The sequence below is a fragment of the Nannospalax galili genome, unplaced genomic scaffold, assembly GCF_000622305.1.
Source record: "Nannospalax galili isolate Female #2095 unplaced genomic scaffold, S.galili_v1.0 scaffold232, whole genome shotgun sequence".
NCBI lineage: Eukaryota > Metazoa > Chordata > Mammalia > Rodentia > Spalacidae > Nannospalax > Nannospalax galili.
The window spans coordinates 1,968,715-1,996,250 of record NW_008331488.1 but is presented as its reverse complement, the minus strand read 5'-3'; the positions used below and the strand labels follow the sequence as shown (position 1 = coordinate 1,996,250).

At 41.3% G+C, this 27,536-nt stretch overlaps 1 protein-coding gene across 5 annotated transcripts in view; it reads right to left on the bottom strand.

Moving 5' to 3' along the window:
- Positions 1-27,536, bottom strand: part of Adamts20 (ADAM metallopeptidase with thrombospondin type 1 motif 20) — a 158,875-nt gene that overhangs the window by 112,495 nt on the left and 18,844 nt on the right. For all 5 annotated transcript variants that reach the window (XR_003848439.1, XM_008826600.2, XM_029560348.1 and 2 more), the window contains exons 3-6: positions 25,699-25,861; positions 13,354-13,592; positions 1,562-1,645; positions 950-1,074 (exon numbers count right to left, since the gene is read on the bottom strand). Coding sequence is in view for 4 of the 5 variants with exons in the window: in XM_008826600.2 (XP_008824822.1) it covers positions 950-1,074; positions 1,562-1,645; positions 13,354-13,592; positions 25,699-25,861 (611 nt within the window). In the remaining variant the exon portion in view is untranslated. The remainder of the gene's footprint in view (positions 1-949; positions 1,075-1,561; positions 1,646-13,353; positions 13,593-25,698; positions 25,862-27,536) is intronic.

Here is a 27,536-nt window from a genome sequence, read left to right as displayed (position 1 = left end):
GTGCAGCTGCTCCCACAGTCTACACAGCAACATCTTCTGACAGCTCCAGCTGTTTTGCAAACTGTGGATGCTCTTGGGTTTCAACTTTTTCTTTCCGTGGCTGCTTTGGCACTGAGCCCCTGCCTGCTGCAGGGCAGTCCCCACATCTGTCTGTGTTCAGTCCCCATTCTGTCTGTGTTCGTGTTCACTTCTCACTGTTCTTCCTCCCTCCCATCTGAAATCTCACTGTAAACCTGAAGCTTTATCGCAGCAACAGCACTGGCCAGAACCATGGACTATGATAGTGTGTGTAAATTAAGACAATTTTGCTTTAGTCTCAAAGAATGGTAAAACAGATTTTTCTGTTCAGGGTCCTAGAATACAGACATTTTCTTGAGGTTGACCCCAAAGTGATGGATTTCATCAGAAAACGACCAACCAAATAACAAATATACATTCTGGTGTTGTAAGTGGTGTGAATTAGTGCCAGATGCTGGTATTTATAAAATGAAAACTTTTTTAATAGCAGAAGCTGTTTTCGTGTAACTAAATTCCATTGAGAGCAACCCTGGCAAGGGAAGACTGATAATTATGAGAAGCACTGAGCATCAAACCGGAGACAGATCGCAGACAGACAACAGAAAGACAGACATAGACACGTAACGCTGAGGGAATGAGCAAAGTTGGCCTCAGTTCTAGAAAGATGCCGGTTTCTAAACACTAGTCCTAACTTTCTCATTCTGTCACCAACACGACCAGGGCTGTACTTTGTTTAAATCACAGTGTTGCTCCGCATCCCAACTCTGCTGACTTCCTAAGGAACTACCCACAATTCAGCCCGGAAGCACGGTCAAATGCCTTCGTTCACTACGCGTTCTCACGGGCACTTTGAACTTTTACTGACAAGGAATAAAGGAGAAAGAAGGGGAGGAGAGGTCTGCCCTGAGGGGGGAGGGTACCTAAGCCTCACCTGGTGATGAGCACGGCAGTGTCGTGGTGGGAAGGGTGAGTGTCTTCTAGCACGTTCTGCGTCTGCTGCCACAGGCAGAAGTTGCGTAATGTGGTGGCTGCGTTAAAGCTGATGACAGGTCCCTCCTACAGAAAATGTCAGAACATTTCAGTCTTATCTCCTCTCAGCTTTATCAGAATTTACAATATTTGCCAAATAGCATTTTTACAGATAAAGGATAACCATAGCCCTCTTTCCTATATTTAATCAAGCACAATTTAGCAATATCTAAAACATTGTGATACAGTCAATATTCAGGATAAAAAATAATCGGACTTTTAGAAATTAACATTCTAAATCCTTCAACACTAGGATTAGAGAAGTGAAAACATGGAGGCTTTTCACTTTGGGTTTCTTTGAACTGTTGATTCGTGTTTGTATTGTCCAGCTCAAGTGAACACTGCGGCCCTTCCATTCAGTCTCCACCACAACAGAAAAAAGTTAAATCACTACTGCTGAAGCTTCCTCTTTCTGAGTTTTAAATGCTTTCATTTCTTACAGGACGTCTGTGGTTTCCAGATACTGGCACTAGAAGCCCACGAGAGCTAGCATGACTTGCTACTAGCTGCATACCTGCTCACTGTGAATTACAATCAGCTTTACAATCACGATGTTTATCAGGTTTCCAATGCTTGAGTCCTTGTAGATTGCAGCAACCTGTAAACAGGCACCAAAAGGTTAGATGCCTAGGATTACCATTTCCTTTCCACAGCCAACTGGAACCAGTCCAGAGCATCAGTTCCCTAATGTACCTACACACTAGAAGGAACTTTCATGAACCGGGGGCTCAGGCCCCACCCCTTATCAATTACATCTGAATCTCCAGGGTTGGGACATGTCACCCGCATCCTTTAAAGTTCTCGGGTATCATAATGATCCTCGTATGAAGCAAAGTTTGAAAACCAGCATCTTAAGCCTTGCTACTGAGACCAGTCCATGAATCAGCAGCATCCTCAGTATCTAGAGAATCAGCTTTTCCATTAAAAACAAAAACAAAAACGCTATAGGTTCAAAAATGACAGCTATCAATGAGTTAGCAAAACATTCAGTTCTTCCAGGATCAACATTTACACGACCTTGGTATTCTACTAACATACGTTTCCTATTCTGATTTTGTAGCTTTGCCTGATAGTCTCTCCCAGCGTTACCTATCTCCAATCGAGCACATGGCTGTTGTTTTTTGCACTCAGCACTACTGGAACCCAGGGTGAAGGAGATTCATCTGAAATCGCGGACAGCCACACAGGAGAGGTTGTAAGTCACAAGCTGATCCTCAGTTCTCTGAGGCTGGAGATCGCAAGTCCCTGAGGCAGTGTGGATGGACTCTGCCTGGGCTCAGTTCATGATTTATGGCTAAGGTGCTATCCATCCCCAGTCTCACATCCTCTTCCTACAGCCCTCAAAGAGGCTGGTGGTGTGAGAGAAATGTCTTCCATGGCAGTGACTGCCCGCTTTGAGAGACGCAGCATAGTCAACCTGGGCCACCTACACAGTGAAAACCATTTCTTATGCTTAAGCCACATGTGCATGGGTCACTGCCCAGCTAAGACAATTTAATTTCAGAGAGTGCTATGTGACTCATTTGTTTAATAACCAAATGTCCCACACATCTATCCTTTCATTTTATTTGGTTAGACACAGGGGTAAAAAGAACACAGCCCTTAACTCTGTAGAGCACAGAGTTTGCTAGAAGTTTCAGCACCAGGCCCCTCTACTGGACAAAGCTGCTTCAACATGATGTATAATAGGATTCCAACAGGTGCATCTTGGGTAAAGGAGTTTCCATGAAAACCAACACCAAAAGCATCTCTGGGTGCTTAGACTTCAGAATTGGGCCAGCATGGATGTACATATCCCTGCACTTGACTGAGGTTTCAACTGGCCAGCCACAAATATCTCCAGGCTTGTCATTTCTAACTGCAGTGATGCCTTTGGCTCTAGTGACAGTATTTTTTGACAATAGTGTTAGTAATCCTAACGTGGCTGACAGTTAAGTCAAGACCATCAGATGACTGGCAGTTCCAAGCAGGTCTGTAAGGATTGCTGTACTCTCACTTTAACAATGAAAGCAGTGGAAGGCTGAAGAGATGGCTCAGTGGTTAAGAGCACTTGCTGCTCTTGCAGAGGACCTGGGTTCTATCCCTAGCACCCACATCAGGTGCTACATTACTGCCTATAATTCCAGTTCCAGGGGATCCCACGCCTTGTTTTGGTCTCAATGAGCACTGCATGCTTAAGTAAGTGCACTTACATATATGCAGGCAAAACACCCATGCAAATAACTTGAAAATAAATTTTAACAATTTAACTGGAAGCAATAGATATTTAGTTAAATTTATAAAAATTTACTTTACAGGTAATTTTTTAAAATTATCTACCATGGGGCTGGAGAGACAGCTCAGCAGTTAAGAGCACTGGCTGCTCTTGCTGAGGACCTAGGTTTAATCCCCGGGATAGCCCACATGGTGGCTATCAACTGTTTTTAACTCCAGTTCCATTGATCTGCTTGTCAGTAATTTGGGTCTCTCCTTTCTTTAAGTTAACTGGGCTAAGGGTCTGTCAATCTTGCGTCTCTTTTCAAAGAAACAGTTCTAAGCACACATAATTACAGGTATTTGACAAAGATGACAAAAATATACACAGGAAGGAAGGCAGCATCTTCAGCAAAGGGTGCTGGGAAACTGGACCTCCACGTGTAAAAGAATAGAATTAGACCCCTATCTATCACCTTGTGCAAAAATCAACTCAAAATAAATTATAGACATCAATGTGAAGCCAGAAACTCTGAAACTATTAGAAGGAAACAGGCAGTGCCCTGTAACGTATAGGTGAAGGAAAGGATCTTACGACACACTCCATTTACTCAGGAATTAAGGCCAGTAATGGACAAATGGGACCACACTAAACTAAAAAGCTTCTGCACAGCAAAGGGCCCAATCAACTGAGAGGAAGCCCAGAGTGGGAGAGAATCTTTGCCAGCTATACATCTGATAGAGAATTAATATCCAGAATAGACAGAGAACTCAAAAAGCAAAGAATCAAGAAAACGACCCAATTAGAAATGGACTATGGATTTGAACAGAAAGTTCTCAAAAGAAGAACTAAAATGGCTAAGAAATATCTTTAGAAGTATTCAACATCCTTAGCCATCACGGAAATAAAAACTAAAACTACTTTATGATTTCATCTCTCCACAGTTAGAATGGCTAAGATCAAGAAGACAACTTACAGAAAACACTGGTGAAGATGTGGGGAGAGGGGAACATTAGTCCCTGCTGGTGGGGTGCAAAGGGATGCAGTCACTATGGAAATCAGGGTGGAGAATTCTCAGAACGCTAAAAGGAGACCCACGTGACCCAGCTATGCCACGCCCAGGCACACGCCCAGTGTTCTACTGCAGAGGCATTTGCTCAGCCTTGCTTACTGCTACTCTTTTCACAATAGTTAAGAGACTGAAACAACCCAAACGTCCTTCAGCTGATGAAAGGATAATGAAATGTGGTACATTTACACAATGGCGGGCCATTCCGCTGCAGAGAAAAAGGAACTCATCCAATCTGCAGATAAATGAGTATCATTTGAAAACATCATACTGAGCAGGGGGACCAAGACCAAAGACAAATGCCACGTGTTCTCTCCTATCTGTGGCTCCCAGCTTGGAATCACTGGATGTAAGTGTGGCTCTCATCACTCATCAAAGAAGTTTGTTCTAGCAACAGATGGAGACTATTACAGAGGTTCACATCTGGTCAAACACAGAATAAATGATTGTGGGGTGCCCAATCTGAACTGATGCATTAATAATGCAACCCTTACACCTAAGGCTCGGAGAACACCATAGAAGAAGGGACAGAAAGACTGTCAGAGCCAGAGGACCAGGATGCCTGCTGATCAATAGTGTCTTCTAGACATGACAGGGAAGCCACACCGACAAAATCTCAAAATATGGCTGCCTAAACAAGACCATGACAACACCAGTGGACAGGCCAATGTGGATGGGGGAATTTCACAAGGTCCCACCTCTAGATGAGGAGTTACAGCAACCAACGGCTCCCAAGAGCGAATCAGTTTTCTCTAGGAACAAGCTCCCTGATAGGTTATCCTATCCCAAGTGGTGAGCCCTAAACACATGTATATACAAGCAACAGTAAATGTAATAATAATTTTAAAAATAGGTCACAAAATTGAATAGGTAGAGGATGCAGGATGAATTGGAGGGGGAAGAGGGTGTAAGTGATGTAAATACAGTATTCATGTACGAAATTCTCAAAAAATTAAAAATGCATCTACCACAGAAACTGTACACCTGTATTTTAACTTCAGTCACTCTTTGACCCTGTTTCAACAGTGCTTTGCTAGCTCAAATTACAAGGTGAGGGCACACCTCAAAGGTGTCTACAAAGGCGTCCTCCTCCTAAAACAAGGAGAGTTGTAACGATTTCTGTGTCAAGGAGAACACACATTCCTGGTATCCAGAGAGAAAAGAGTTTAAGCCCAATTATGTGTCTCACGGCTAATTATTATACGCACTGTCCTAAACACACCAAGGACAGATGACAGCCCAAACAGAATAATATCATCTACAAGGTGTGTAGCCACAAAATATTTTCTGTTCAGTACTGAGAATAGATGCTGTGCATGCTAGAATTGGGAAACATCCAGTGTTCTGACAGCATGACTTAAAATATCTTCCCTCAGCAATATACATTTAAAATACGTGAAGGCAAAGATCATGAGGAAAAATGCTCCTCACAGTGGCTGGTGGACAGACACGCTCACGGCCTCAAAATGGTGAGTCCACTCATCAGGCTCCATGAGGAGTAAATGAGATGGCACACAGAGGGCATTTAGATCGGGACTAAGGACTACAGGACACAGCCATTGCAATTGCCCTTACTAGCTGCTGATAGCTGTAGAACTACCTGAATATTTTTCACAGGAAAAGACACGTCATATACAGGGGCATGGGCCATGTAATGACAACGTTGTCAATGAAGGACTACACTTACAAACTGGATCATACAAGACTATAATGGAGTTGAAAAAAAATTCCTGTCACCTACTGACGCTGTAGCTACTGTGAGTTGGTACGCACACATCTGTGGTGACACTGGCGTAAACAAACCCAATGTGCTGACAGTCATAGGAAAGTACAGCACACACAATCATATACCCTACCTAGCACCTGATAATAGCAATGTCAGGGACTGGGGTTTTACTCCACCAGACTCACTAATCATTATTTTAGATGTTCCTTGTATCACTGACAAGCTGCTTCCGTGTGCCACAGTATAGTGGCAGCACATCAAGGATCTCCTGATCGCACCATTTTCTCTTGTGCTTGATCTAATCGTATGTTGTTCACCACGGACCTAGGAGCAACAGTCTGCATCATATATGCACACCATATGGCCCAGGTGTGTAGAGAGCTATGCTATCTAAGTTTTCATAAGTACACGCTACTACACTTACACAAGGATGACATTCCATAACAATACATTCCTCAGAATGACTCTCCAAGGCTAAGGGGTCAGAAGTGTGCAAAGTGACTCCTCAGACGGGCGTGTTGGTCAAGGACAACAGTATGCTCATGCTCAAAGCAAAGGCTCCAAGAGTCTCGCTGTTTCATTGTTCGTTTTTATTGAATATCTGCTGCTTGTCAAACACCAGGCTCCTCCCTAGATACACAGAGGTGAATAAAGCGTGATCTCTCCCCTGACTCACAGTCTTTGAAGTTAAAGGTTAAAAACACTAAGTTCGGTTTAGTTTGCAACATCCTCCTGAGGTCAGGATATATCAAATCACAGAACCCAGCTCCACCCAGGCAGTGTGCAGTAGAGCTCTGACTCTGTCACTCCTTTGCCTAAACTTCTTTCCAATTAGGTCTTGCTATCAAAACTGTTTCAAAATTCTCTTGCAGTTTATTCCCAATGATGTCCGGGCGCATCACATTCTGTGGCTATGGAACACAACAATGTGGGCCGGAATCTAGATATTCTGTATCTATTACAATTTCAAGTAAGTTGTTCAACTCTAGATTTATCTTTTTATTTGTACATTTGTTTCAGTATTTCACCCAAGGTGAACCCACTGGTTACAAGGTCCTGTGTACTGGATTTGCCAGGCAACTTGGGAGAAGGCAGGAAGGACATCTGTTTCAAAGAACAAAATTATTGCACAGTGTAAGAAATGTTGGCTTCAAGAAGTATTTTCAGGACTGGAAAGATGACACACATGGTACACGTACAAACATGCAGGCAAAATACTCATACACATAAAATGAAAAATAAATAAAAATTTTAAAAGAAGAAATATGTTCACCAAGTACTGGCCAAGTTAATGTGCACACAACACATGAGACAGAGCATCATCTGCAGCACTCATGTCACTATGTCGTTGGTGCTCTGTCTCCCCCGCCAGGGGACCATGTCACAGGACAAAAGCTCCATGACACACAGTAGGACTCGCCAGACTAAATGCCAGGTGACTCTTAACGCACCATCCTGCGTCACACAATCACATGAAATTTTCACGCATTATATAATCACTCTACTTTAGCATGCCAGGAATTGGAATTTTTCTTGAATTAATGTATATATTTTTATTTTTAAGTGTTTATTCCCTTAAGTAGTTTAACTTCACAGGCATCCAAAAACAGTAAATGATACCTCATGGATAGTTAGCGATAGGTAAAGAAAAAATTGTATGAACCATCTTGTTCATATCTTCAGGAAAAATTCTAGGCAAAACATATTCAAAGCAAAGCAAGAAACATATTACTTGTTCTATGTTCTATTAATTTACCAGTCATTTTGAAAATAATTTTGGTACAGAGCGATGGCAAATATTCACATATGGCTCAGATATAGGCCACCTTACGTACAAAGTCATTTATAAAAATATGATCCCACCGGGCGTGGTAGTGCACGCCTTTAATTCCAGCACTTGGGAGGCAGAGGCAGGTGGATCTCTGTGAGTTCAAGGCCAGCCTGGACTACATAGTGAGTTCCAGGACAGCTGGGGCTACAGGGAGACCCTGTCTTTAAAAGACCAAAAAAGAGATCCCTTTGAAGCAATTTTATTTACAAGGAAGACTACTCTTGTTCAGAAAGATCTTTTTGTTTTAAATTTTAAAATGTCAGGCCCATGTTTATAAAGTGAATATGTGCAAAGAATTAAGGAAGCACAGGACACCACGTTAATGCAGGGGAGGAGAGGGCAACAGAGAAAGCGGTACTGTGCTGAGGTCGGCAAGTTCTCCACCTTTAATGACAACAGTAAAAAAAATGACACAAGGAATTAAAAATGATGGCAAAAGTACGTAAATGAAATTTTTACTTGATAATAACTCTAATAATAAGTACAGTTTAATAAGTAAGCCTCATGTCTGGAACATCAAATGAGTTGACTTTACATTACTAGGTCTGCAGTAGGGAGCAGACAAAGCAAACTTCTGAAAACGTAAGGAGTTCCCTGCGGAGCTCTCCAACATGGAGTTGGCATTTAACACTTACTAAATGACGCCTCACTTAACAGCAGAATAAACATGCTCAGGAAAAACTGCTCCAGCTGACACAGCTTCCAGTCACTTAAAATGCACATGCAGATGCCAAAATAACCTCATGCTTCACCTCAGGGACAAAATAACCACACAGTGGCCAGCACAGCATACGACATTGGTGCAGTAGTGGCACTTTTATCTTGGGGGCAATCAACAGCCACCTAATTGGGCTAAACGCCCACTCAAAGGGAGGAAACTCAATGCGGCAATATAAACATAGCCTAATACACATGGCAGGAAAGGTCACAGATCTTGGAAAGAACTCCAAGACTGTCACATCGCTAATGTGATTTCTTACTATGTGCAAAATATGTATCCTTATATTTACAGACAAATATTCCAGGCACCACTCATCAAAGAAGCTCATTTTCACCAGTCAGAGACTACCACCAAGTATCACAACTGGTCACACACAGACATTGTCTATGAATTGCCCAAGCCTAAGGGACACATCTGTAATGCAACCTCTACACCTAAGGCTCACGGAACACAGAACAGGGATAAAGAAGAGGACACTAAGGATCAGTTCTCAGTAATGAAGCTCCTCATGCAGCAGAGGGCCAGGAACACAAAAGGTCATAAATGGTCAAAGTGTAGAGATCAAGAGTCTGCTGAATGCTGGTCCTTAGACAGGACCCCTTTATTAAACTCCACCCACCCAAGGCTCAGGGACCATCTCAGAAGAGGGGGTGGAAAGACTGTAAGAGCCAGGGAGGAGGTGCATGACCATATGGAAACAAAGTCCTACAAGCTCCTGGGAACCTGCTCATACAATTCTTTGGCAATGGTGTCAGCATATACAAGTCCCATGCAAACTCAGGCAGACAATAACCCAGCATAGAACTGGGAAAATGAAGAACAGACTTCAATCTTATCTGAAGGAATGCTGGCAACTGATTGCTGCTAGATGAAGAAGAGCTGATCTTCTTAAAGCAAGGGACTGTAGATAGGCTGACTAGACTCAATGGACAGACTTGCACTTGGGGGACGGCTGGGGGCACTGACAATCCAGTGGGCTTTAACAGTGGTGGGGGGGCTATGGAAGGATGTCAGTGGGGTGGGGGTATAAAGATGATTAAGGCTGTAAAACAAAGAAAGCCACACATCAAAAAAATGCTACAGAATCTTTACCTATTTAATTGCACACTTCCTTGACTAAATATATTATACCACAACTCCAAAAGTTGTTTCAGGACACTTAGTAGAAACCACTAAGCTCTATTAATTAAATCACACTTATTATTTCTTATTAAATTGTTGGAAACAAAAAATAACATAAGTTTTCTACTTTGTTCAGGATGGGTGAGAGCTGATGACTTTCTAAATTTTGTATATATAAATCCTATTTACTGAATTCTTTAACTATTGAATTCAGTTATTTCCCCTAATATAGGTAGAATGTAACACATAGAAACTTTTTCATCACTTTGAACATTTCTTTAAATAAGTTGCCATTGTATTCAAGTCAAGTCATGTTTTTTCCTAAATTTCTGTGCTCAGAACATTAAAAACCCATTCCCATGAGCCAGAGCTGTGGCCCCCTCCTATGAGCTGGAGTTGTGGGCCTTTCCTGTGAGCTGGAGCTGAGCTATGGTCCCCTCCCGTGAACCTGGAGCCATGGAACCACCTGTGAGCTGGAGCTGTGGTTCACTCCCCCTCCTGACCCAGTGCTGTGATTCCCTCTGGTCCTCTCCTGTGAGGTTGGAGCTGTGATCCCCAACTGTGAATCACGGTTCCACACTCCGCTGGTGGTGGCTGATGGTGGAGCAGATCGGAGGATGGAGGACATCCCCATGATGGGCAGGCAGCAGGTTCAAATTTCTCTGCGTGGCTGAACGTCCCATAACCCCCTCTCTCTAAGTCTGTAGATGGTAGTGGCTTTGCCTCTGTGGTAGACTTATGCTGGGGATGGGGGAGGGGTGTCACTTGCAGTTTCTAGTGTTGGGAGGGCTGATTCTAAAGAATGGACTTCCCACCTCCCCCAAGGGACAGCTGTGGTCTTGACTCCACATATGGTCCTGAGCACCCAGGTCTTGATATTGGACCTTTCCCATGCCCAGCACCGAGAGCTTTCCATCATTTTTCTATTGCTCTTCCACAGTCCCTGTGTACCTTCACCTCTGCCCTACAGAAAATGTAAAACATCCAACTGAATTTCTAGAGAAGAAAAATCAGAGTCTGGGAAGTTAAGAAAAATAATAAACCAAGTGTTTGTGTTTGAATAATGCAATTGGTACCTTTGAAGAAATTAGAAGAAAATGTCGAAGACTTAATAGCCCTTCTTCACCTAGAGACATCTGTGGGCATTTAAGCTGAGACAGTACCTCTCTTACAGCTTTTGAGCTCTTTGGGGAATGGACTTCAAAGACACAAAACACACTGGACTAGATTTGATAAGCTCCACGTAGTATTGTCAATTGTCCTAGTTTGCTCAGGACTCACATTTTCAAAGACTTGAGACCTTAAATGCTAAAACTAAGAAAGTTTCAAGTGAAATCCAGTCTTGTTACTCTGTCTCCTTCCATCTTTTGCATTGCTTACACCCTTTATATAGCTGTTTCCACTGTTTTAAAAAACAACAATGCAAGCTGAGCATGGTGGTGCTCGCTTTAACCCCAGCACCCCGGAGGGGGATGTTCCCTCTCTCAACCCTGCATCCTGGGAAAGAACAGAAAGAACACTAAACCCAGAGCAGCTACCAGCATCACTGAAGCCCCTCGTCTCTCCCCGGGACTGTAGACCAAGGAAATGCTGTGTGCACCCTCAAGACAAACGGGACGCAAAAGTTGTTTCATAAAGTAACAACGTCTGATTCACCCTCAAGGAACCCTGGCTTTAAAGTGTCCATCCTTCTGACAACTGTGCTTATAACTGATTTTTATATATGTTTCATGTTGTTAATAAAACTTCTGTTGAGTTTCACATAATTGATGCGGTGTTTGACTTGTTACCTGCCATCCCCCTTGTCCTAGTTCCCATCAAAATCCTTCAAAATGAGTGAGCCTCACCCCATATCCAGGTAAACACATAGTGAAATAACTATTTTAGATTCAGAAGTAAAATATATCATCAGTATAAATTTATATCTATACCCTACATCACTTAAAATTTTTAATTCAAATATACAAATGAATGTTTATATAATACAATTTCAGAAAAGCATTTTAGGTCATCTTTGCTTTTATCAATGTGATATATTCATAAAAATTATCAATTTTAACTACTTGTTCATCATTTCAATAATTAATTGGGTGCCCATTTTGTACCAAGTACTACATTTAGGTGATATATAACATGGTAAAATTGCAGGAATTTAAGACCAAGTGTCACAAGAAAAATGACAAGATCTTGGGATCTTCAAAAATCATAATAAGCCAGGTACAGTGGTGCATACCTGTAGTCCCAGCACTCAGGAAGCAAAGGCAGGCAGATCTCTATGAGATCAAGGTCAGCCTGTTCTATACAGCAAGATCTAGGCCAAGTGGGGATATAGGGAGACCCTGTCTCACAAAAAAAAACAAAAAGTCACAAGTATTTTAAATGGGGAATTTTGTCTTCTGTCTACAGACACAGACAATGTCCTTGGACAAAGTTTTTCAATAAAGTGTCCTGAACTGCATTCATGTGAATAGAGGTACTTTCAGTCATGAAGGGCAGAACCTGCACAAGCAAGTGACCACGTTGTCAACTAAACAGGACAACTGTACCATACAAGGAGGAGATTGTGCTGAACACTCCCAAACCACAGGCCTAAATCTAGACATGCTCAAAGAGGGATGTGCTGACACGTGCATGCCTCTGTGCACATACAATACAGAGAGAGAGCTGCCACAAACACAGTGTCCCTCACTGCACTAGATCTATGGACACCAGCACCACACTGATCATCAGAGACACCACATCAAACCGAAGACTCTGAGTTCACAAGTCCTAAGATAGCTCTATTAGTGATTTATTTATAAACTAAAGATTATGCACCAAAATTTCTGATTTGGAGAAGGTAGTTGAAATAGTACCGTCTCCCCTCCATCCAGAAACAGGGTGGGACTTTAAAATTCAGATTCAAAGAGCAATTCAGTATGGATCACCTCTGTCCCTAGAGGGCAGAAGGCCAGGGAAGAATACTTCCGGCACGGTCTGTACATGACGAGAGATCCTCAAACAGTTTAGAAAGTTGCCCCAAGTAACACGATCGAATTCTGAGCATTCACCCATCTAAACTAAATTTCAGTGAAATACTATTCCTGGTTTACATCTAAACACAACTTGTTTACTACTAGATTTTGGAAAAAACATTAAAAAAATTTTTAATCTTTTTTTGTGTGAGTATATGAGTGTCTTGCCTGCATGTGTGGAAGTACACCATGCCATGCAATGCCTTCAGAGGTCAGAAGAGAGTGTAGGATTCCCCTGGAACTGAAGTTGCGGATGGCTGTTAGCCACCATGTGGGTGCTAGAAAACAAGCCCAGGTCTTCTGCAAGAGCAGCCAGTGCTCTTAACCACTGAGCTCCAAAAAAATATTTTAAAATTCTATGTGAAAAACATTAAGTGAACCCTGTAAGTTGGGGCCAGAGAAATGTGTCAGTGGTTAAGAGTGCTTCTGCTCTATGAGATTACCTGAGTTTGGGTCTCAACACTCAAGCAGGGCAGCTCACAACCACCTGTAACTCCACAGGATCTGATTCCCTCTTCTGTCCTCTACAGGCACCCATACAGATTGGTATACAAATACCCAGACACACACACACATACAAGCACAAAACAGTAAAATAAATCTATAAAAGTATCCCACTGAGCACTTACAATCGACATTAGTGTTAGCACGTAGTGCTGCAGATTCTGCCCGTGGTGGAGAACCATCTTCGCGTCAGCTGTGACCATAACCTCTACATATCTTGGATATGACAAGAAACGTTTATTCCTAGAATGGACCTGACCTCTCTCTTCTTCTGCTTGGAAAACAGCTTCCTTCTTTACAGTAACATCTTCATTCATGCTGCTGAAGTTATGGACGGGTAAGGCAGCTTTCTTTATCTGATTTTCTGAGAGGGTAAGAGAATACAATAGAGTCATTCAGTTGAGTTTGACTAAACATATTGCACAAAATAGAACAGGCAAGGGCTGGGGTGATGGCTCATCAGTTAAGAGCACTCCTTGCTCTTCCAGAGGACCCGAGTTCGATACCCAGGAACCACACTGAGTGGCTCACAACCAGCTGTGACTGCTGCTCCTGGGGGATCTGATACCTCTGGCCTCCACTCAGGTGCACATACACACCCCTCCACATACACATAATTAAAAATGAATGCAGCAGCCAGGCGTGGTGGCACACACCTTTAATCCCAGCACTCAGGAGACAGAGGCAGGCAGATCTCTGTGAGTTCAAGGCCAGCATGGTCTACATAGTGAGTTCCAGGACAGCTGAGGCTACAGGGAGACCCTGTCTCAAAAAGACCAAAAAAAAATTGCATCTTTTTAAAAAGAATCTCATTGGGTACTTTAAAAAATAGAATAGCGAGGGCTGGAGACATGGCTCAGCAATTAAGAACACTGGCTGCTCTTGCAGAAGACCCAGTTTTGATTCTCAGCACCACATGGCAGTCAACAATTGCCCATAACCCCAGTTCCAGGAGATCCAACACCCTCTTCTGACCTCCACAGGCACTGCACAACATGGGTGCTCTTACACACATGTATGCAATACACTCATACACACACACAAAAAAAAATAAAAACTTAAAAAAAATAGAATAGCCAAAATATTTAATACTTACACATCTGCTCCCAATATGAAACAACAAAAAGACAAGCAGAAATAGTTACTTAAGAAGTACTCCATGGCATTATCATTATCATTCAACAATACACTATTCATAAAATGTGCATATTCTCATGGGCTATATGAACAACACTGTATCTAAGCCTATTTTAACAGATCTTATCATTCAAAAACATTTATTTAGGGGCTGGAGAGATGGCTCAGCCGTTAAGAGCAGCGGCTGTTCTTGCAGAGGACCTGGGTTCAGTTCCCAGCACTCACATGGTGGCTAACAACCATCCAATAACCCTAGTTCCAGAGAACCCAATGCCCTCTTCTAACCTCCGCAGGCACTGCATGACACGGGTTCACTTACACAAATGCAGGCAACACACTCATACACATAAAGTGAAAAGAGTAAGTGAAATATTATAGAACATTTATTTAGCACTGGGTGGAAAGTAAGAATGAAGAAGTCCTTACATTTTTCTCAGTAGGCAAACTTGGGTCTTAAGTCATTAGTAGCATTTAATCTCATTGCCCAGCAACCGTATTTTGCTATTGAAATTTCATAAAATACAGAATTAAACAAACTGTCGTTACACAGTATGTAAAAGCAGCACCCACGCATTCCCCAAAATCCATGTCACAATGAGAAGCAATTCATAACCAGAAAGTCAACTGCTATAAATCGTACAATAGCTAATAACATAAAATGAATGACGATTTATTGTTTGCGTCTATGTAAAATTATTAAGCACTGTAATTTAGGAACCACTTTTAAGTACTATGAGTAGAAACTGCATTTAATTCTGTTGGTGCTAACAGAAAAGGAATCATGACTAACACAACGTGGTCTGCTTCCTTTTCCTCACGCTCTTCCTCTCACCTTTCATTGCCTCCTCCTACTTTTCCTGCAATTGTTTGGTGGCAGTTATTTTCAACAGAAAAATGGACCAAAGGAGTCAGTTAAAAAGAAATATAAAGGCTTGGATAGTTCATAAACCAAATAACAGTCAACAAGTTTTGGTGTATCATAATGATTAAGCATATATAAATGCATATATTTTATCAGTGGAATAATTCATTTTAAACATGAATGGATCACATGGTCACAAGAAGCAGTCAGAGCCTTTCCACAGATGAGTTGCTAAGACTATCTGCCCTTCAGTGTTACTGTATCCTAAGGTTTGAAAAGGTTTTCAGTGGAAATACCGAAAATGTACCACAGCTACCCACTCTAAACCTGTTCCACACTTTTCTCTTGGCGCCTCCTCCACTGAATCACCAGTGAACAGCTGCTGGTCTGCAGAATATCTTAGACACAACTGAAATCTACAGACCTCTGGGTTATCTGGAAGGTAATTACATTTCAATTGATTTGTTCCGTTATTTCAGTTGTCTGAAACAAACTTTTACTGAGTGTTTATGCATGTCAGGGAGGCTTAGGAAGGGAGGAGCCAGCAGCACCTCCTAAAGCTTACACAGTGGGGGAGGAGACAAAGAAATTCACAGTTAAGGATCAAATTTTAGGTTATTACCTTGCCTTAACAATAATTCAACCAAGGGGCTGGAGAGATGGATCAGCAGTTAAGAGCACTGGTTGCTCTTGCAGGGAACATGAGTTTGATTCCTAGCACCCACGTGGCAGCTAACAACTGTCCTAACTCCAGTTCCGGGGATCAGACACCATCTTCAACCTCTGCGGGCATTGCATGACACAAGTGCACTTACATGCATGTAGGCAACACACTCACACACATAAAAAATAAAAATCAGGGGCTGGAGAGATGGCTCAGCGGTTAAGAACACTGGCTGCTCTTGCAGAGGACATGAATTTGGTTCCCAGCATCCACATGGCAGCTAACAACTGTCTGTAACTCCAGTCCCAGGGGATCCGACAGCCTCTTCTGACCTCCGCGAGCATAATAAATAATAATAATAAAAGAAATTGTTTTTAAAATCATAAATGAAATATTTAAAATAGTAATAATTCAACCAAGAGACAAAAGTAAATAAGAATTCTATCTACCAGGCTGGCTAACATTTTAAAAATTGATAATGCCAAGTACTGACATAATTTCTCTGAAAAGCTATCTGGCAATTTCATGTTAAATGTGTATCTACCCTACAGCATTGCAAATCCTTAACTAGGAAACATATACTCACAAGAAGATTCACATGAAATCTTCATAGCAGGTACAGAAATGAAAGAAAGAGAACAAGGAGCCTGGAAACCAACCCTCCCGTGCAATCACAGTCCTCAGTGGGGCTACAAATATCACTAAATATACAAAACTGAACTCAGAATCAACTAAAGACTGAAAAGAAACACTGAATATAAAGCTCTTAGAAGAAGGAGACATTTTTCACAATAATAGATTTGGCAACAACAATAAAGAAAGTGCGAAAACAGAGAATTAGACCCCATCACAAGAGCCTTAAAAAGGAAATAATAAAGGGGAAAATCCAACAGCCACACGTGTATGAAAAGGTGCTGTAAAGTCTGGTACCCATCAGTACAAATTTAAAACAGTGAGAAGTGCCTATATACCTGTTCAAATGGCTATAGTGAAAACAGAAGCCTGACAATACCAAGACATAATGTATAATATTAATATATAATAGAGACAACTCAGGGTCCAAAACTTTCATATACTATAGACAACAGTGAAAACTAGCATATCCACTTGGAAAGTTTCAACGAGGACTTGTTTACAATATGAGCTTTAGTAGACAAAGCATTTAGTTATTATTTTCTTAAATATCAACACAGTGATATATATGTAAATTTAACATAGGTATGTTGCCACAGAAAAAGAGACGTCCAGTAAACTTCCAGCTGAACGAGGGAAAGGCCACAATTAGTTTAAAAAGCCAGCTAAGAAATGGAATTTAAAAAGAACAACAGGTTAACATGAAACACAAAAAAACATCCAACACATACAAGTGCTTCCTCTAAGCCAAATACACATCAAGTGATTTTACTTACATAAACTCATTAAAAAATAACATAAAATCTGTACTACTGCTAATCTCGTTAGCAAATGAGGACTCTCCAAAAGACAGAGGGTGAGGAACTCACAGGCAAAGCTGGCAAGAGAGACAGGGACAAGAACAAGTAAGTGGAAGAGCAGTGGTTGTGTATCATAATAAATGTAAATGGCCTAAATTTGTCTATGAAAACCCAAGACTTATTAGAGTTGGGCTGAAAAAATGTGGCTCTATGTTAACTAATAAGTTGCAGCCTTCAAATTTAAATCTAGATATTCGGCTCCCAAGTGTTTTCAAACCACTAAAGGAAGTTTAAAGAAAAAGAGAAAAAGAAATACAATTTAACAATAAACACCATTATCAATATATATCTCAAGTGTTCAATTGTATGCCATCTGAAATAATCCTAAGAGAATACACAACTCTGGCAAAATAATTGAACAAGTTATAAAAGTTCACAGGCTCATACCACATGAGCAGGAATGGCTCTTACCACTGTAACACGTGGAGACAGTGAGAAAAGGAATCAATGTGGGTAAAATTAAACATATGCATTTAAAATACATGTGGACACACTAATACCACTTTAAGAAAGAAAACAGGGAGATGGAGAGCTGGGCACTGCAGTGACAGGTGCTTCAGAGGAAGACACACAGGTGAACGAAATGATGAATTGGAATGTTGTGGCCGTTTAATTGTTCTCCAAGCCCTGTATTTTGTTGGCTCATGGGTTCACGGAAGTGCAGCTCATGACTACCAAGTGCTCAGTGAGAGGGAAATCTCAGGCCAATTTCTCTAACTCAACAGAGAAGCTGTCACTGTCGCCACACACTAGCGTTTACCAGTGTAAAGCAATGACATAGTAAAGGGAAATACACAATAAATGTGCAAAAGACAGCTTTCCCAATTTTAAATTCTTATTTTACAGATAAAAAGTATTCATAACTGAAAATGCCAAAAGGTAAAATTTAAGACTACATAAATGAACAATCTTGAGTATAGAAACAAATAAATAATAGAATGTAGAAAAGCTATAAAAAATTGAGTTTTGATATGGAAAGATGTCTCTGATACATTTAAAAGTAGAAATTTTAGGGGTGTTTAAATCTTGATCTCATTTTTAGAAAATTATTCTCAAAATATACAAATACATGTTAATAAACTATATATAATAAGTCAAAACATATAGAAGTACACAACCCAAATGTAAACATTTGTCAAACTGGACAGTATGGTATAAAAGTCTGACAGAAAAATAATTAAATAATTTCCTTAACATTTCATTGTCCTTTAAACCATTACAAGTTCATTTTGCTATTATAATTAAGAAATATTATCTATTAAAATATCTATTTACCTGTAAGAAATGGAAGCATCCTAAATGTCCTTCACCTGACGAGTGGATAATGAAAATGTGGTACATTTACACAATGGAGTTCTATTCGGCAGTTAGAAAAGATGAAAATTATGAAACTTGCAGGTAAATGGAAAGAAACTGTTACACTGATTAACACACACTAAGGAAAGCGAGCTACGCGTGTTCTCCCTCACTTGTGGATCGTAACACCAGTCCCTTATATGTGAGACTATATCCTGATGTAGCAGATGGAGCCAGGAAAATTAAAAGGAAACACGGAGATAAAGGGAAAGAAAAACCCGAGAGTGGGAGAGTAGGGAACAGGTGTCACCAGGAGGGAGGTGGGGAAAGTGCGGGTTGGGACGGGGCGCGGGGAGATGAATGGATCGTGAGTGGTGTGGGAAGTCAGAAGGAAATGTGTTGACTTGGGAACCCTGAGAAATATCAACAGCTATCTAATTGAACTTAAAGCCCTCTGAATGGGTGGCACTGTAATTGTAGCCAAATATAAATGGCTGAAGAGGTCAGAGATCCTAGAAAAAATCTTATCTGTCGTATCTCTAAGCCGAATGAAATTTCTTGCCATATCCTAAATACGGGTCCTTATATTTACAGACAAGTATACCATACACCACTCCTCAACGAAGCTTCTTTTTGCAACAGGTGGAGGCTATTACAGAGTTCCACAACTGGTTACACAGAGAATACACATCTGAGAGATGCCTATTCCCAGGTGACATGCCCACAGTGGAACCGGTATACCTGAGGCTTACGGAACATAGTGGAACAGATATGGAGAGGATACTGGTGCAACCCTTGGCTCCCACCAGCAAAGCTTCTTTATGCAGCAGAGTGCGATGCACACGGAAGGCCGCAACTGGCTATGTCTTAGAGAGTAAGACTGTGTGTCCTTGGATAGGACTCCTGTATTGAACCACACCCATGGCTCAGGGAACAGTGCAGAAGAGGTGGAAAGATTATAAAGCCAGGGTTGGTCCATGAACATAGGGAAACAAGAGGCTTTCAGGCCACCAGAAGCTTGCTCATGTGGACTCGTTGCAACAGTGGCATCCAGCCCAGGACCCATGCCAGCTCCATCAGACAAGGGCCCAGAGTGGAGCAAGGGAAAGGGGCGGTGGGCTGGCCCTAACCTGGGGATGGCTGGACACTGATTGCTGCTGGGTGAGGCAGGGTAGACCTTTCTTAAGATTTCTAGGTGGGATGAATAGACTCCAGCTGGTGGACTTGCACTGAGGGACATCTGGATAAAATGTTTGACTGGATGAGATTTGACATGTTTGACAGAATGCATGGGGCCCTGTAGGGGGGTTGGGGGGCATGGATGGGGGAGGGGATCTAAATTTTATTAAGAACTGTCATATAAACTGTATAAAAGCTCAATAAAAATATATTTAAAAATGTCAGAGCTGGAGAGATGGCTCAGCGGCTAAGAGCACTGACTGTTCTTGCAGAGGACCTGGGTTTGATTCCCAGCACTCACATGGTGGCTAGCAACCATCTACAACTCCAGTTCCAGGGGATCCAGAACCCTCTTCTGACCTCCACAGGCACTGAATATGTCATGCACTTACACACACACAGGCAATACACTCATACACATAAAATAAAAATAGTTTTAAAAACATATTTTAAAATGTCATCTATTAGTATTTTTCAAGCTATAAAACACATTTCATTACTTTTTCTTGGTATTTAGACATAAACAGCGTAACTAATGATGATAAAGTGACCTTTGTAAATACCTTACATAAACGGCCATTATTCAAAGCACATTTGCCACCCAGCATGGTGGCTCATGCCTGTTATCTCAGGACTTGGGAGACAGGGCCAGAAGGATCAGCAGTTCAAGACTATCTTCAGTTACACAGCAAATTTGAGACCAGCCTGGGCTATATGAGACTCAGTCCCAAAATATCAACGCACCCCTATCAGTTCAGTTACACCACCTCTCAGCTTCCCTTTCTATTTCTGTTCCATCAAGTCAAAGACTAAAAATGATTCTTATCCTTTATTAATAGTAAGGGTATTATAACTCAGAACTAATTTAGACCAAACCAAACTAGAAGGTAACTTGTAACTTACTAAAATATAAAATATTTAAAATTTACACGAGCAATAGCAATGCATAGCACAGTGTTATGACTCAAGGATAATGTTTTAAAGTAACAGTCACGAGAATGTAAATGACAAGAATTTTGAGCAGTTTACAATGTGCTTAGAGTTCATATTTCTACTTAAATGTCTGACTGTTACCCCACACTCATCATTTCCTTCCCCAGTGACCAGTGTCTGATTTCTATGGATGTCACCAGCAGCTTCCCAATCCCCAAAACTCAGTCACCACTTACTGTACGCCGCCACTGCGCTGTCTTGCCTGCCCTCATCCTAAGTTCTGGCCATCCAATCCTGTCATTTCTCCTTCAAATGCATCCTATGTATTAGTCTTGAAAACCGTGATACTGCCTCTAAACCCACTTAGGTCTATTCTCACCTTAGAATTTTTATTAGAATCAAAAACGCAAAATTAGATACAAAGGCCTAAGAGATCCTGCCTTCTTCACTTAAGTGCACTTCCTGTTCATCTTTAAATTCAAGATTCACTTTTAAAAAGTCTCTCTCATTTCATCCTCGTTTGGGATGAGACCAAGGGAACTCTCATTAGAAGTTCTCCACAGGAGCTCTTAGTCTGTGTCTTTCCTGTCATCAGCTCCCCACAAAGTGCCACCATCTCACCTAGCTGCAAATTCCCTAAAGATGGAGAACACTGTGGCAGCACCTTCTTCTAAGCTCAGTAATGTTTTCTGGAAGTAGAAAAAAGATTAGATAGAACACAAAGGATAACAGGTGGGAGATAAGCGATAAAGAGGAAGGGAAGTGTCAGAAGGGAGTACAAGAGGAACCAGACCAAAGAGCTTTGCAGGCTAGAGCCTCAGGATATGAAAATACTAATGTGAAACACAAGCGCATCAATCCAAAGACAGACACCATGGCTTTTGGCAATCCTAATAGCAAACCTGATTCTGCTATCTGTACACAGGCTAGAAGGAGAATAATCTGTACCTGGTTAAAAAAAAAATACTTCACAATTCTCCAAAAGCACACAGCCATTAAGTGAGGGCATAAAACCAATGTTTAATCCAGTTTAATCAATATTTGAAATTACTTGTTCAATAGGCCACAGTTTGAAGAATTCAGAATGCCTTGAAACGAAGCATGGCCATATCAGATGTTGGAACCACGTCTTCCTGTTTAAACTCGATCTGCCACATGGACTGTGTTACCGTGCTATGGCGCTGTCCTGTGAGTGCTATCCATAATAAGAACACACACATTTACTAAGTGTCTATTATATACCCAGTGCTGGTATACACACACTATGTTAGCCTTCTTAATATTAACAAGAACACTCTGTGAGATAGGCACTATGACCGTACTCATTTTACAAATGAGGGAGATGAGTTAAAAGAAGAGTAAACACACAGGCCATGATAACACAGCTAATAAAATAGAGCTGGGACACGATTACTTTTAAAGATCAAGGGTATTCCACAGCATAGACGGTGAAAATCAACAGGCTTCTAAGATTCTCATGATTAGAGATCTCAATCACCGCTTTAAGAGCTACAGATTGTAGTTTGTACATTTTTACATACAAGAAGAGTTCCACAAGTACATAAATGAATCCTCATCTGTTGGTAATACATGTGCAGAAGACTGTGAACTTGCCCTTGGCTAGCTAGAAGATGAAGTATAAAAGAGGGATTACATCATTGATCTTGAATCCATGAATCAGTCACTATTACGGTGCACATTTTAAAAAGCACAGACTTGTGATACAGGGTTAGTGAAATTTCAACAGTCACCAGCCGAATAGCATAACAAAGAAATGAATTCAGATTTCCTCAATATAGGATTTTACAACTGAACACCACATCACATGACTCTTCTAAAGGTCGCATGTGGTAACCCATAGAGAATGCGGAGAATTTAGCACCAGCTCACAGTGGAAAATGCTGCCTCTTAGAAGACTGAAAGAAGGAACTAGCTAGTCACATTCATGAAAATGTGAGGGTTAATCCTCCTTGCAGCACAGAACAGAACTGAGCCAAGACAGCAACAAAGGTTTATAGGTCTACTAAGGACAAAGTTTCAAAACCTACCCAGCGCTGTTCTGTCACCTAGTGCCCCTGAAAGAAAAGCAGCAGCCAAGGAAACTCCCAAATTACTCTTACTGACCCTGCACACAGCAAGAAAATTTTAGTTCCTCTGCTGTATGCTTCAAGACAGTTAGTGACACAGAGGCAATCTCTTCCACATGCTCAAGAAGCTAACCACAGGGCTTGCTCTAGAGTTGTACAAGAAATGAACTTCCCCAACGAAGAGGAGCAGAGTTGACAGAGCGAGCATAGAGTTGATAACAGTAAGGAGAGGTCTAAGTTTACATTATTTTTAAATGGAAAGGCCCATGTGCCTCCTGTCTCTTTGCCTCCCTCTATAACTGAGGTGTAAAATAAGGTTAACACCCTTGGAGCTGGAGAGACGGCTCAGTGGTTAAGAGCAAGAACTGCTCTTGCAGAAGACCTGAGTTTAGTTTGCAGCATCCATGATGGGCTCACACCTGCAGCTCTAGGGATCGGACGCCCTCTGCTGGCCCCCACAGGCACTTGCACACATGAGCACATTCCTCAGAGACATACATATGAATAGTTAAAAGATCCAAAATAGTTTTTAAAGAAAAGAACTACATTAAAAGAAACAGAATAATTAGCTATCGATTATCTACCGTGGGATTTAGAGTTTTTTGTTTAGTTTTGGTGGCACTATCGGTGGTTTTTGTTTGGTGTCTGCTCACTTTTGTGTTTCTTTTTGTTTGCTTTGCTGGTTCCATGGAACTGGACGTAGACCATGTCTGTACCTGAAAGCCTGGTATCCTAAATGGCTAGGATCAGCCAACAAATTTCATTTCTATGGCCTCAACGTACACAGTGAAGTATGACCTTGGAAACAATGTGATCTAATTCATCAAGGCCAAAGCCATTATCAATTATAACATTTTAGATTTGAAATGAACTAAAACCATCCTTAGAAATATGAAAAGTTACTTTTCCCTTTCCATTTGTGCTGGACCATGTGCTAAATCTGTAGCTCACCTCTTTAAGAAAGTCTCTTGAAGGTGTAATGATTAGAATATGTGAAGTTGGTACAAGAATTTCTAAACAATGTGTGAACTGGGAAGGAAAAAACACCTTGGATAACATTTCATTAATTACATTCACAACTCATCACTTTTATTAGCAAAATGATAATTAGTCACTAATAATTTTAGTCCATTAATTTATTGCTTTTATTAACGATAAAAAGGTATGTGTTAATTATATGTAAAATTGGGGGAATTTAATTATCCAAAAGAATGGATGCCATGGCTTTATATTTTGGTAAGTATTATACAAAAATATATATTATAATTAATGAAAATCTAAAACCCACAGTTTTCCATTTGCTTTCAATCTGTAATTTTATCAGATGTCTTTAGCACGAAAAACCTCTTAAACCAAAGAACTGAGGCTTTCTGAAGCATTCTCCTGCCTATAATGAACAGGGTGGCTGAATGTGGAGCCGCATGCCATTATGCGAAACATTTACTCAATCAGAGTGTCTCCTTGGTGGTTTTCTTCTTCAGAAGCTAAACAAGTCATTAAACAAGCTGCTCCTGAATGGTGGGTCAGACCAGACATAAGCTGCCTTCTGCAGCGTCCTATTGTGAAGCTGTACCCATTTGTGTTTTCTTTGAAGCCATAAAAATAAAACCCTTATGCCCATATTAAAAGCGTAAGAAAAGCATCTATTATGTCAATAGATTTAAAACACAGCCTTGGATGCAGTGAGAACCACTCCAAACGGCACTCATACAATAGCCAAGGTTAAGGGGTGCGTTCCCAGAGAGAACCTTCAAAGGCCCACGAATCATTACGTCCCAACACAGATGGCATCGTAGTGCTCGCAGCTATGGCTTATGGATACCTACAATTCCAGATAAATCCTGCTAATCCCACTCTTTTGTCCGGGCTTTGTACTTTGATGATAACTTGTGGGTGTCTTCTCTACCAGCTGTGGGTGTCTCACCATGTGAATAATGATGGCGTACATGGACATGACTCTTAACAGCTTGTATACGGAGTACAGGCAAAATACTGTACTAGCAACAAATTTATCCCGCACAGAAATCCGTGATGCTTTAATACATTTAACATAAGTTTTCTGTATTCTGAGGGCTTTCTGTTTTTAAGAGAATGAAAACAAACCTGTGGCACCAGGTGGGAAGACTGCTCACATAATGTCACAATCATGCAAAAATGAACACTGACGCTGTCACAAAAATTACCTAAAGATGAGTAATCTCTAACAGATCCTTACAAAGGAAAAGCTTCTGAAAGTATCATTTAAGAAGTGGCACATCTCACAGATACATGGAGTATAAAACAGTAAAGGGTGGTGTGGTGGCTGTAAGGAGCGGGCGTGATTTGGGGAGATGTCGGTCAAAGAAGACAGAATCTATATATGGAATAAATTCAAAATAGCTAGCGTGCGACACGGTGACAGTAGTTAGCAAAAGTGGACTGAACGCTTGAAAACAGCTAAGAGTAGATACTGTTTTCACCACAAAAAGAGCTGCGGTATGGTTACTCAGCGTTTACTTAGTCATTCCAAGATGCAAACATTCTTCACACGTCAGAGATGATATCTATAATTCTCGACAATTAAAAATTAAAAATAAGGTGGCCATGGTGGGGCACATCTTCAATCCCAGCACTCGGGAGACAGAGGCAGGTGGATTTCTGTGAGATAGAGGCCAACCTGGTCTACATAGTTGAGTTCCAGGCCAGCTGGGGCTATAGGGAGACTCTGTCTCAGAAATAATAGTAATTAAAAATAAACACTTAAGGAAAATTATAAATGCTAACGAGTAAGACTTAAGTGGCATTACACTTTAACTGAACGGCTTCACGTCATAGTTTACCTGAAACTTCACAAGGTCCATGAGACTGCTCAAAGAGACTCCTCTTTAACGCCTGTCTGTATATCAGGTGTGGCTTGTTGTGGTCATCTTCATGTTCGCTCCCGTCTGCCTTCATGACAGGTTCTAAGAAATATTCACCATCGTGTGTTCTAAATGTTCCCGTCTGGAATGAAGAAAACACCAACTTTTACCAAGTCACTGAGTGGAGAAGGCACATCGCACCACAGGTTGAAGCGGCACACAGGGCTGAGGCTGCAGCTCAGGGATACAGTGCTTCGGTATGGGTGAGGCCTGAGGCCCTGGGTTCCATCCCCAGCATGACAATAAAACTAAATGCGATCCCTCTCAGTGGCTCATACTTCTGTCCCCTCCGACGTATAAAGTCACACAGACAACACGCTATCCTGATTCACTTGAGATGGCAGGTGTTCCAAGTACTAAAGACCAGTACTGAAAAAGGCCTCAAAATAGAAAAATCTGGAAAACTCTATAAATGTTATACCCTGCTTTTTAATGTATAGAAGGCAATAGGACGAGGAAACACGGAAAATCAAGGTCAGTGTAAGCAAAGATGGATCTGGTGCTAGGACTATGGAATTTATTTTCATTTGTTGTAAATAAGAGACAGGAAGTAGTTTTTTTGTTTTAATAAAGATCCATTTGCTAAATTCTGGAGTCCAACACCAAAGCTGCCCTTGATATCTGTTCTTGACCAACAGGGTCTCGACAGGGTCACAGGACCTGTGCACTTACAAACCTACCTCCCGCACCTCGCCTGATGGGACGTGATCCACATCTCCATCTGACAACCCTCTCACTCACCCCCACCACCCAGCGCTGGTCGCTGGAATCCTGTTCATTTTCTTCATAGCTCTGCTACCTTATATATTTTTGTGTCTGTGGATTTATTTGTTCCTTGTCTGGCACTAGCCACTAAAATACAAGCTCAGTGAGAACAAGGCTCGGAGTATGTTCTACTCTGCGTGTTTGCCATACACCAGATGCTGAATAAACTAAAGGAAGTCAGACTATGAACGTGGAATTTAATCTAGGAACTCTAGGCACTATGAATGGGAGCCAAGAGCACTATCGTCTACAAGAACAAAGGGGCAAACCAGAGGTGAGCTCACCAGCCCTGACCCAAGGCAATGATCAGGGCACAGCAGCTCCCACAGAAAGCCTACAAGACCCAGCACTCACAGAAAGTAGACAAGGACACAGTGAGAGAGGAAACTTGTAAAAGAGAAAATATAATTTGCCTAAAAAGAGATCTAAAAGGGTAAAAACGTCCCCACAGAGCTCTTTCTACCAAGAAATAGTAAAAAGATGTCACAGTTGCATTGCAAGAAGCCCTGCTGTGCCCGGTGTGGTGGTGCATGCCTTGGACCCCAGCACTCACTCAGGAGGCAGAGGCAGGCCAATCTCTGTGAGATCAAGGCCAGCCTGGTCTAGGTAGCAAGTTCTAGGCCAGCTGAGGCTACGGGAGACCCTGTGTCAAAAACAACCAATTAAAAAAAAAAAAGTAGCCCTGGCCTTACAATTTCGCAAAGAATTGCCACCAGATCTTGAAAGTGCAAATAATTCCACTTTTTTCATACTCTTCAAAGGTATAAAAATTTTGACTGCAATTGTTTTAATAAAATTAATGTGAAATTACAATAAAATGTATAAGGACAACATCAAAATGAAACCAAACCAAATGGGCTTACATGCAAATGAGGTTGCAAAAGCCCACTACTGCATTAGCAAACAAAAGAGTCCAGCAACATTAAAAAAAAAGGTGTGTGTGTGGGTGTGTGTGTGTGTGTGTGTGTGTGTGTGTGAAGTTTATCACAGGA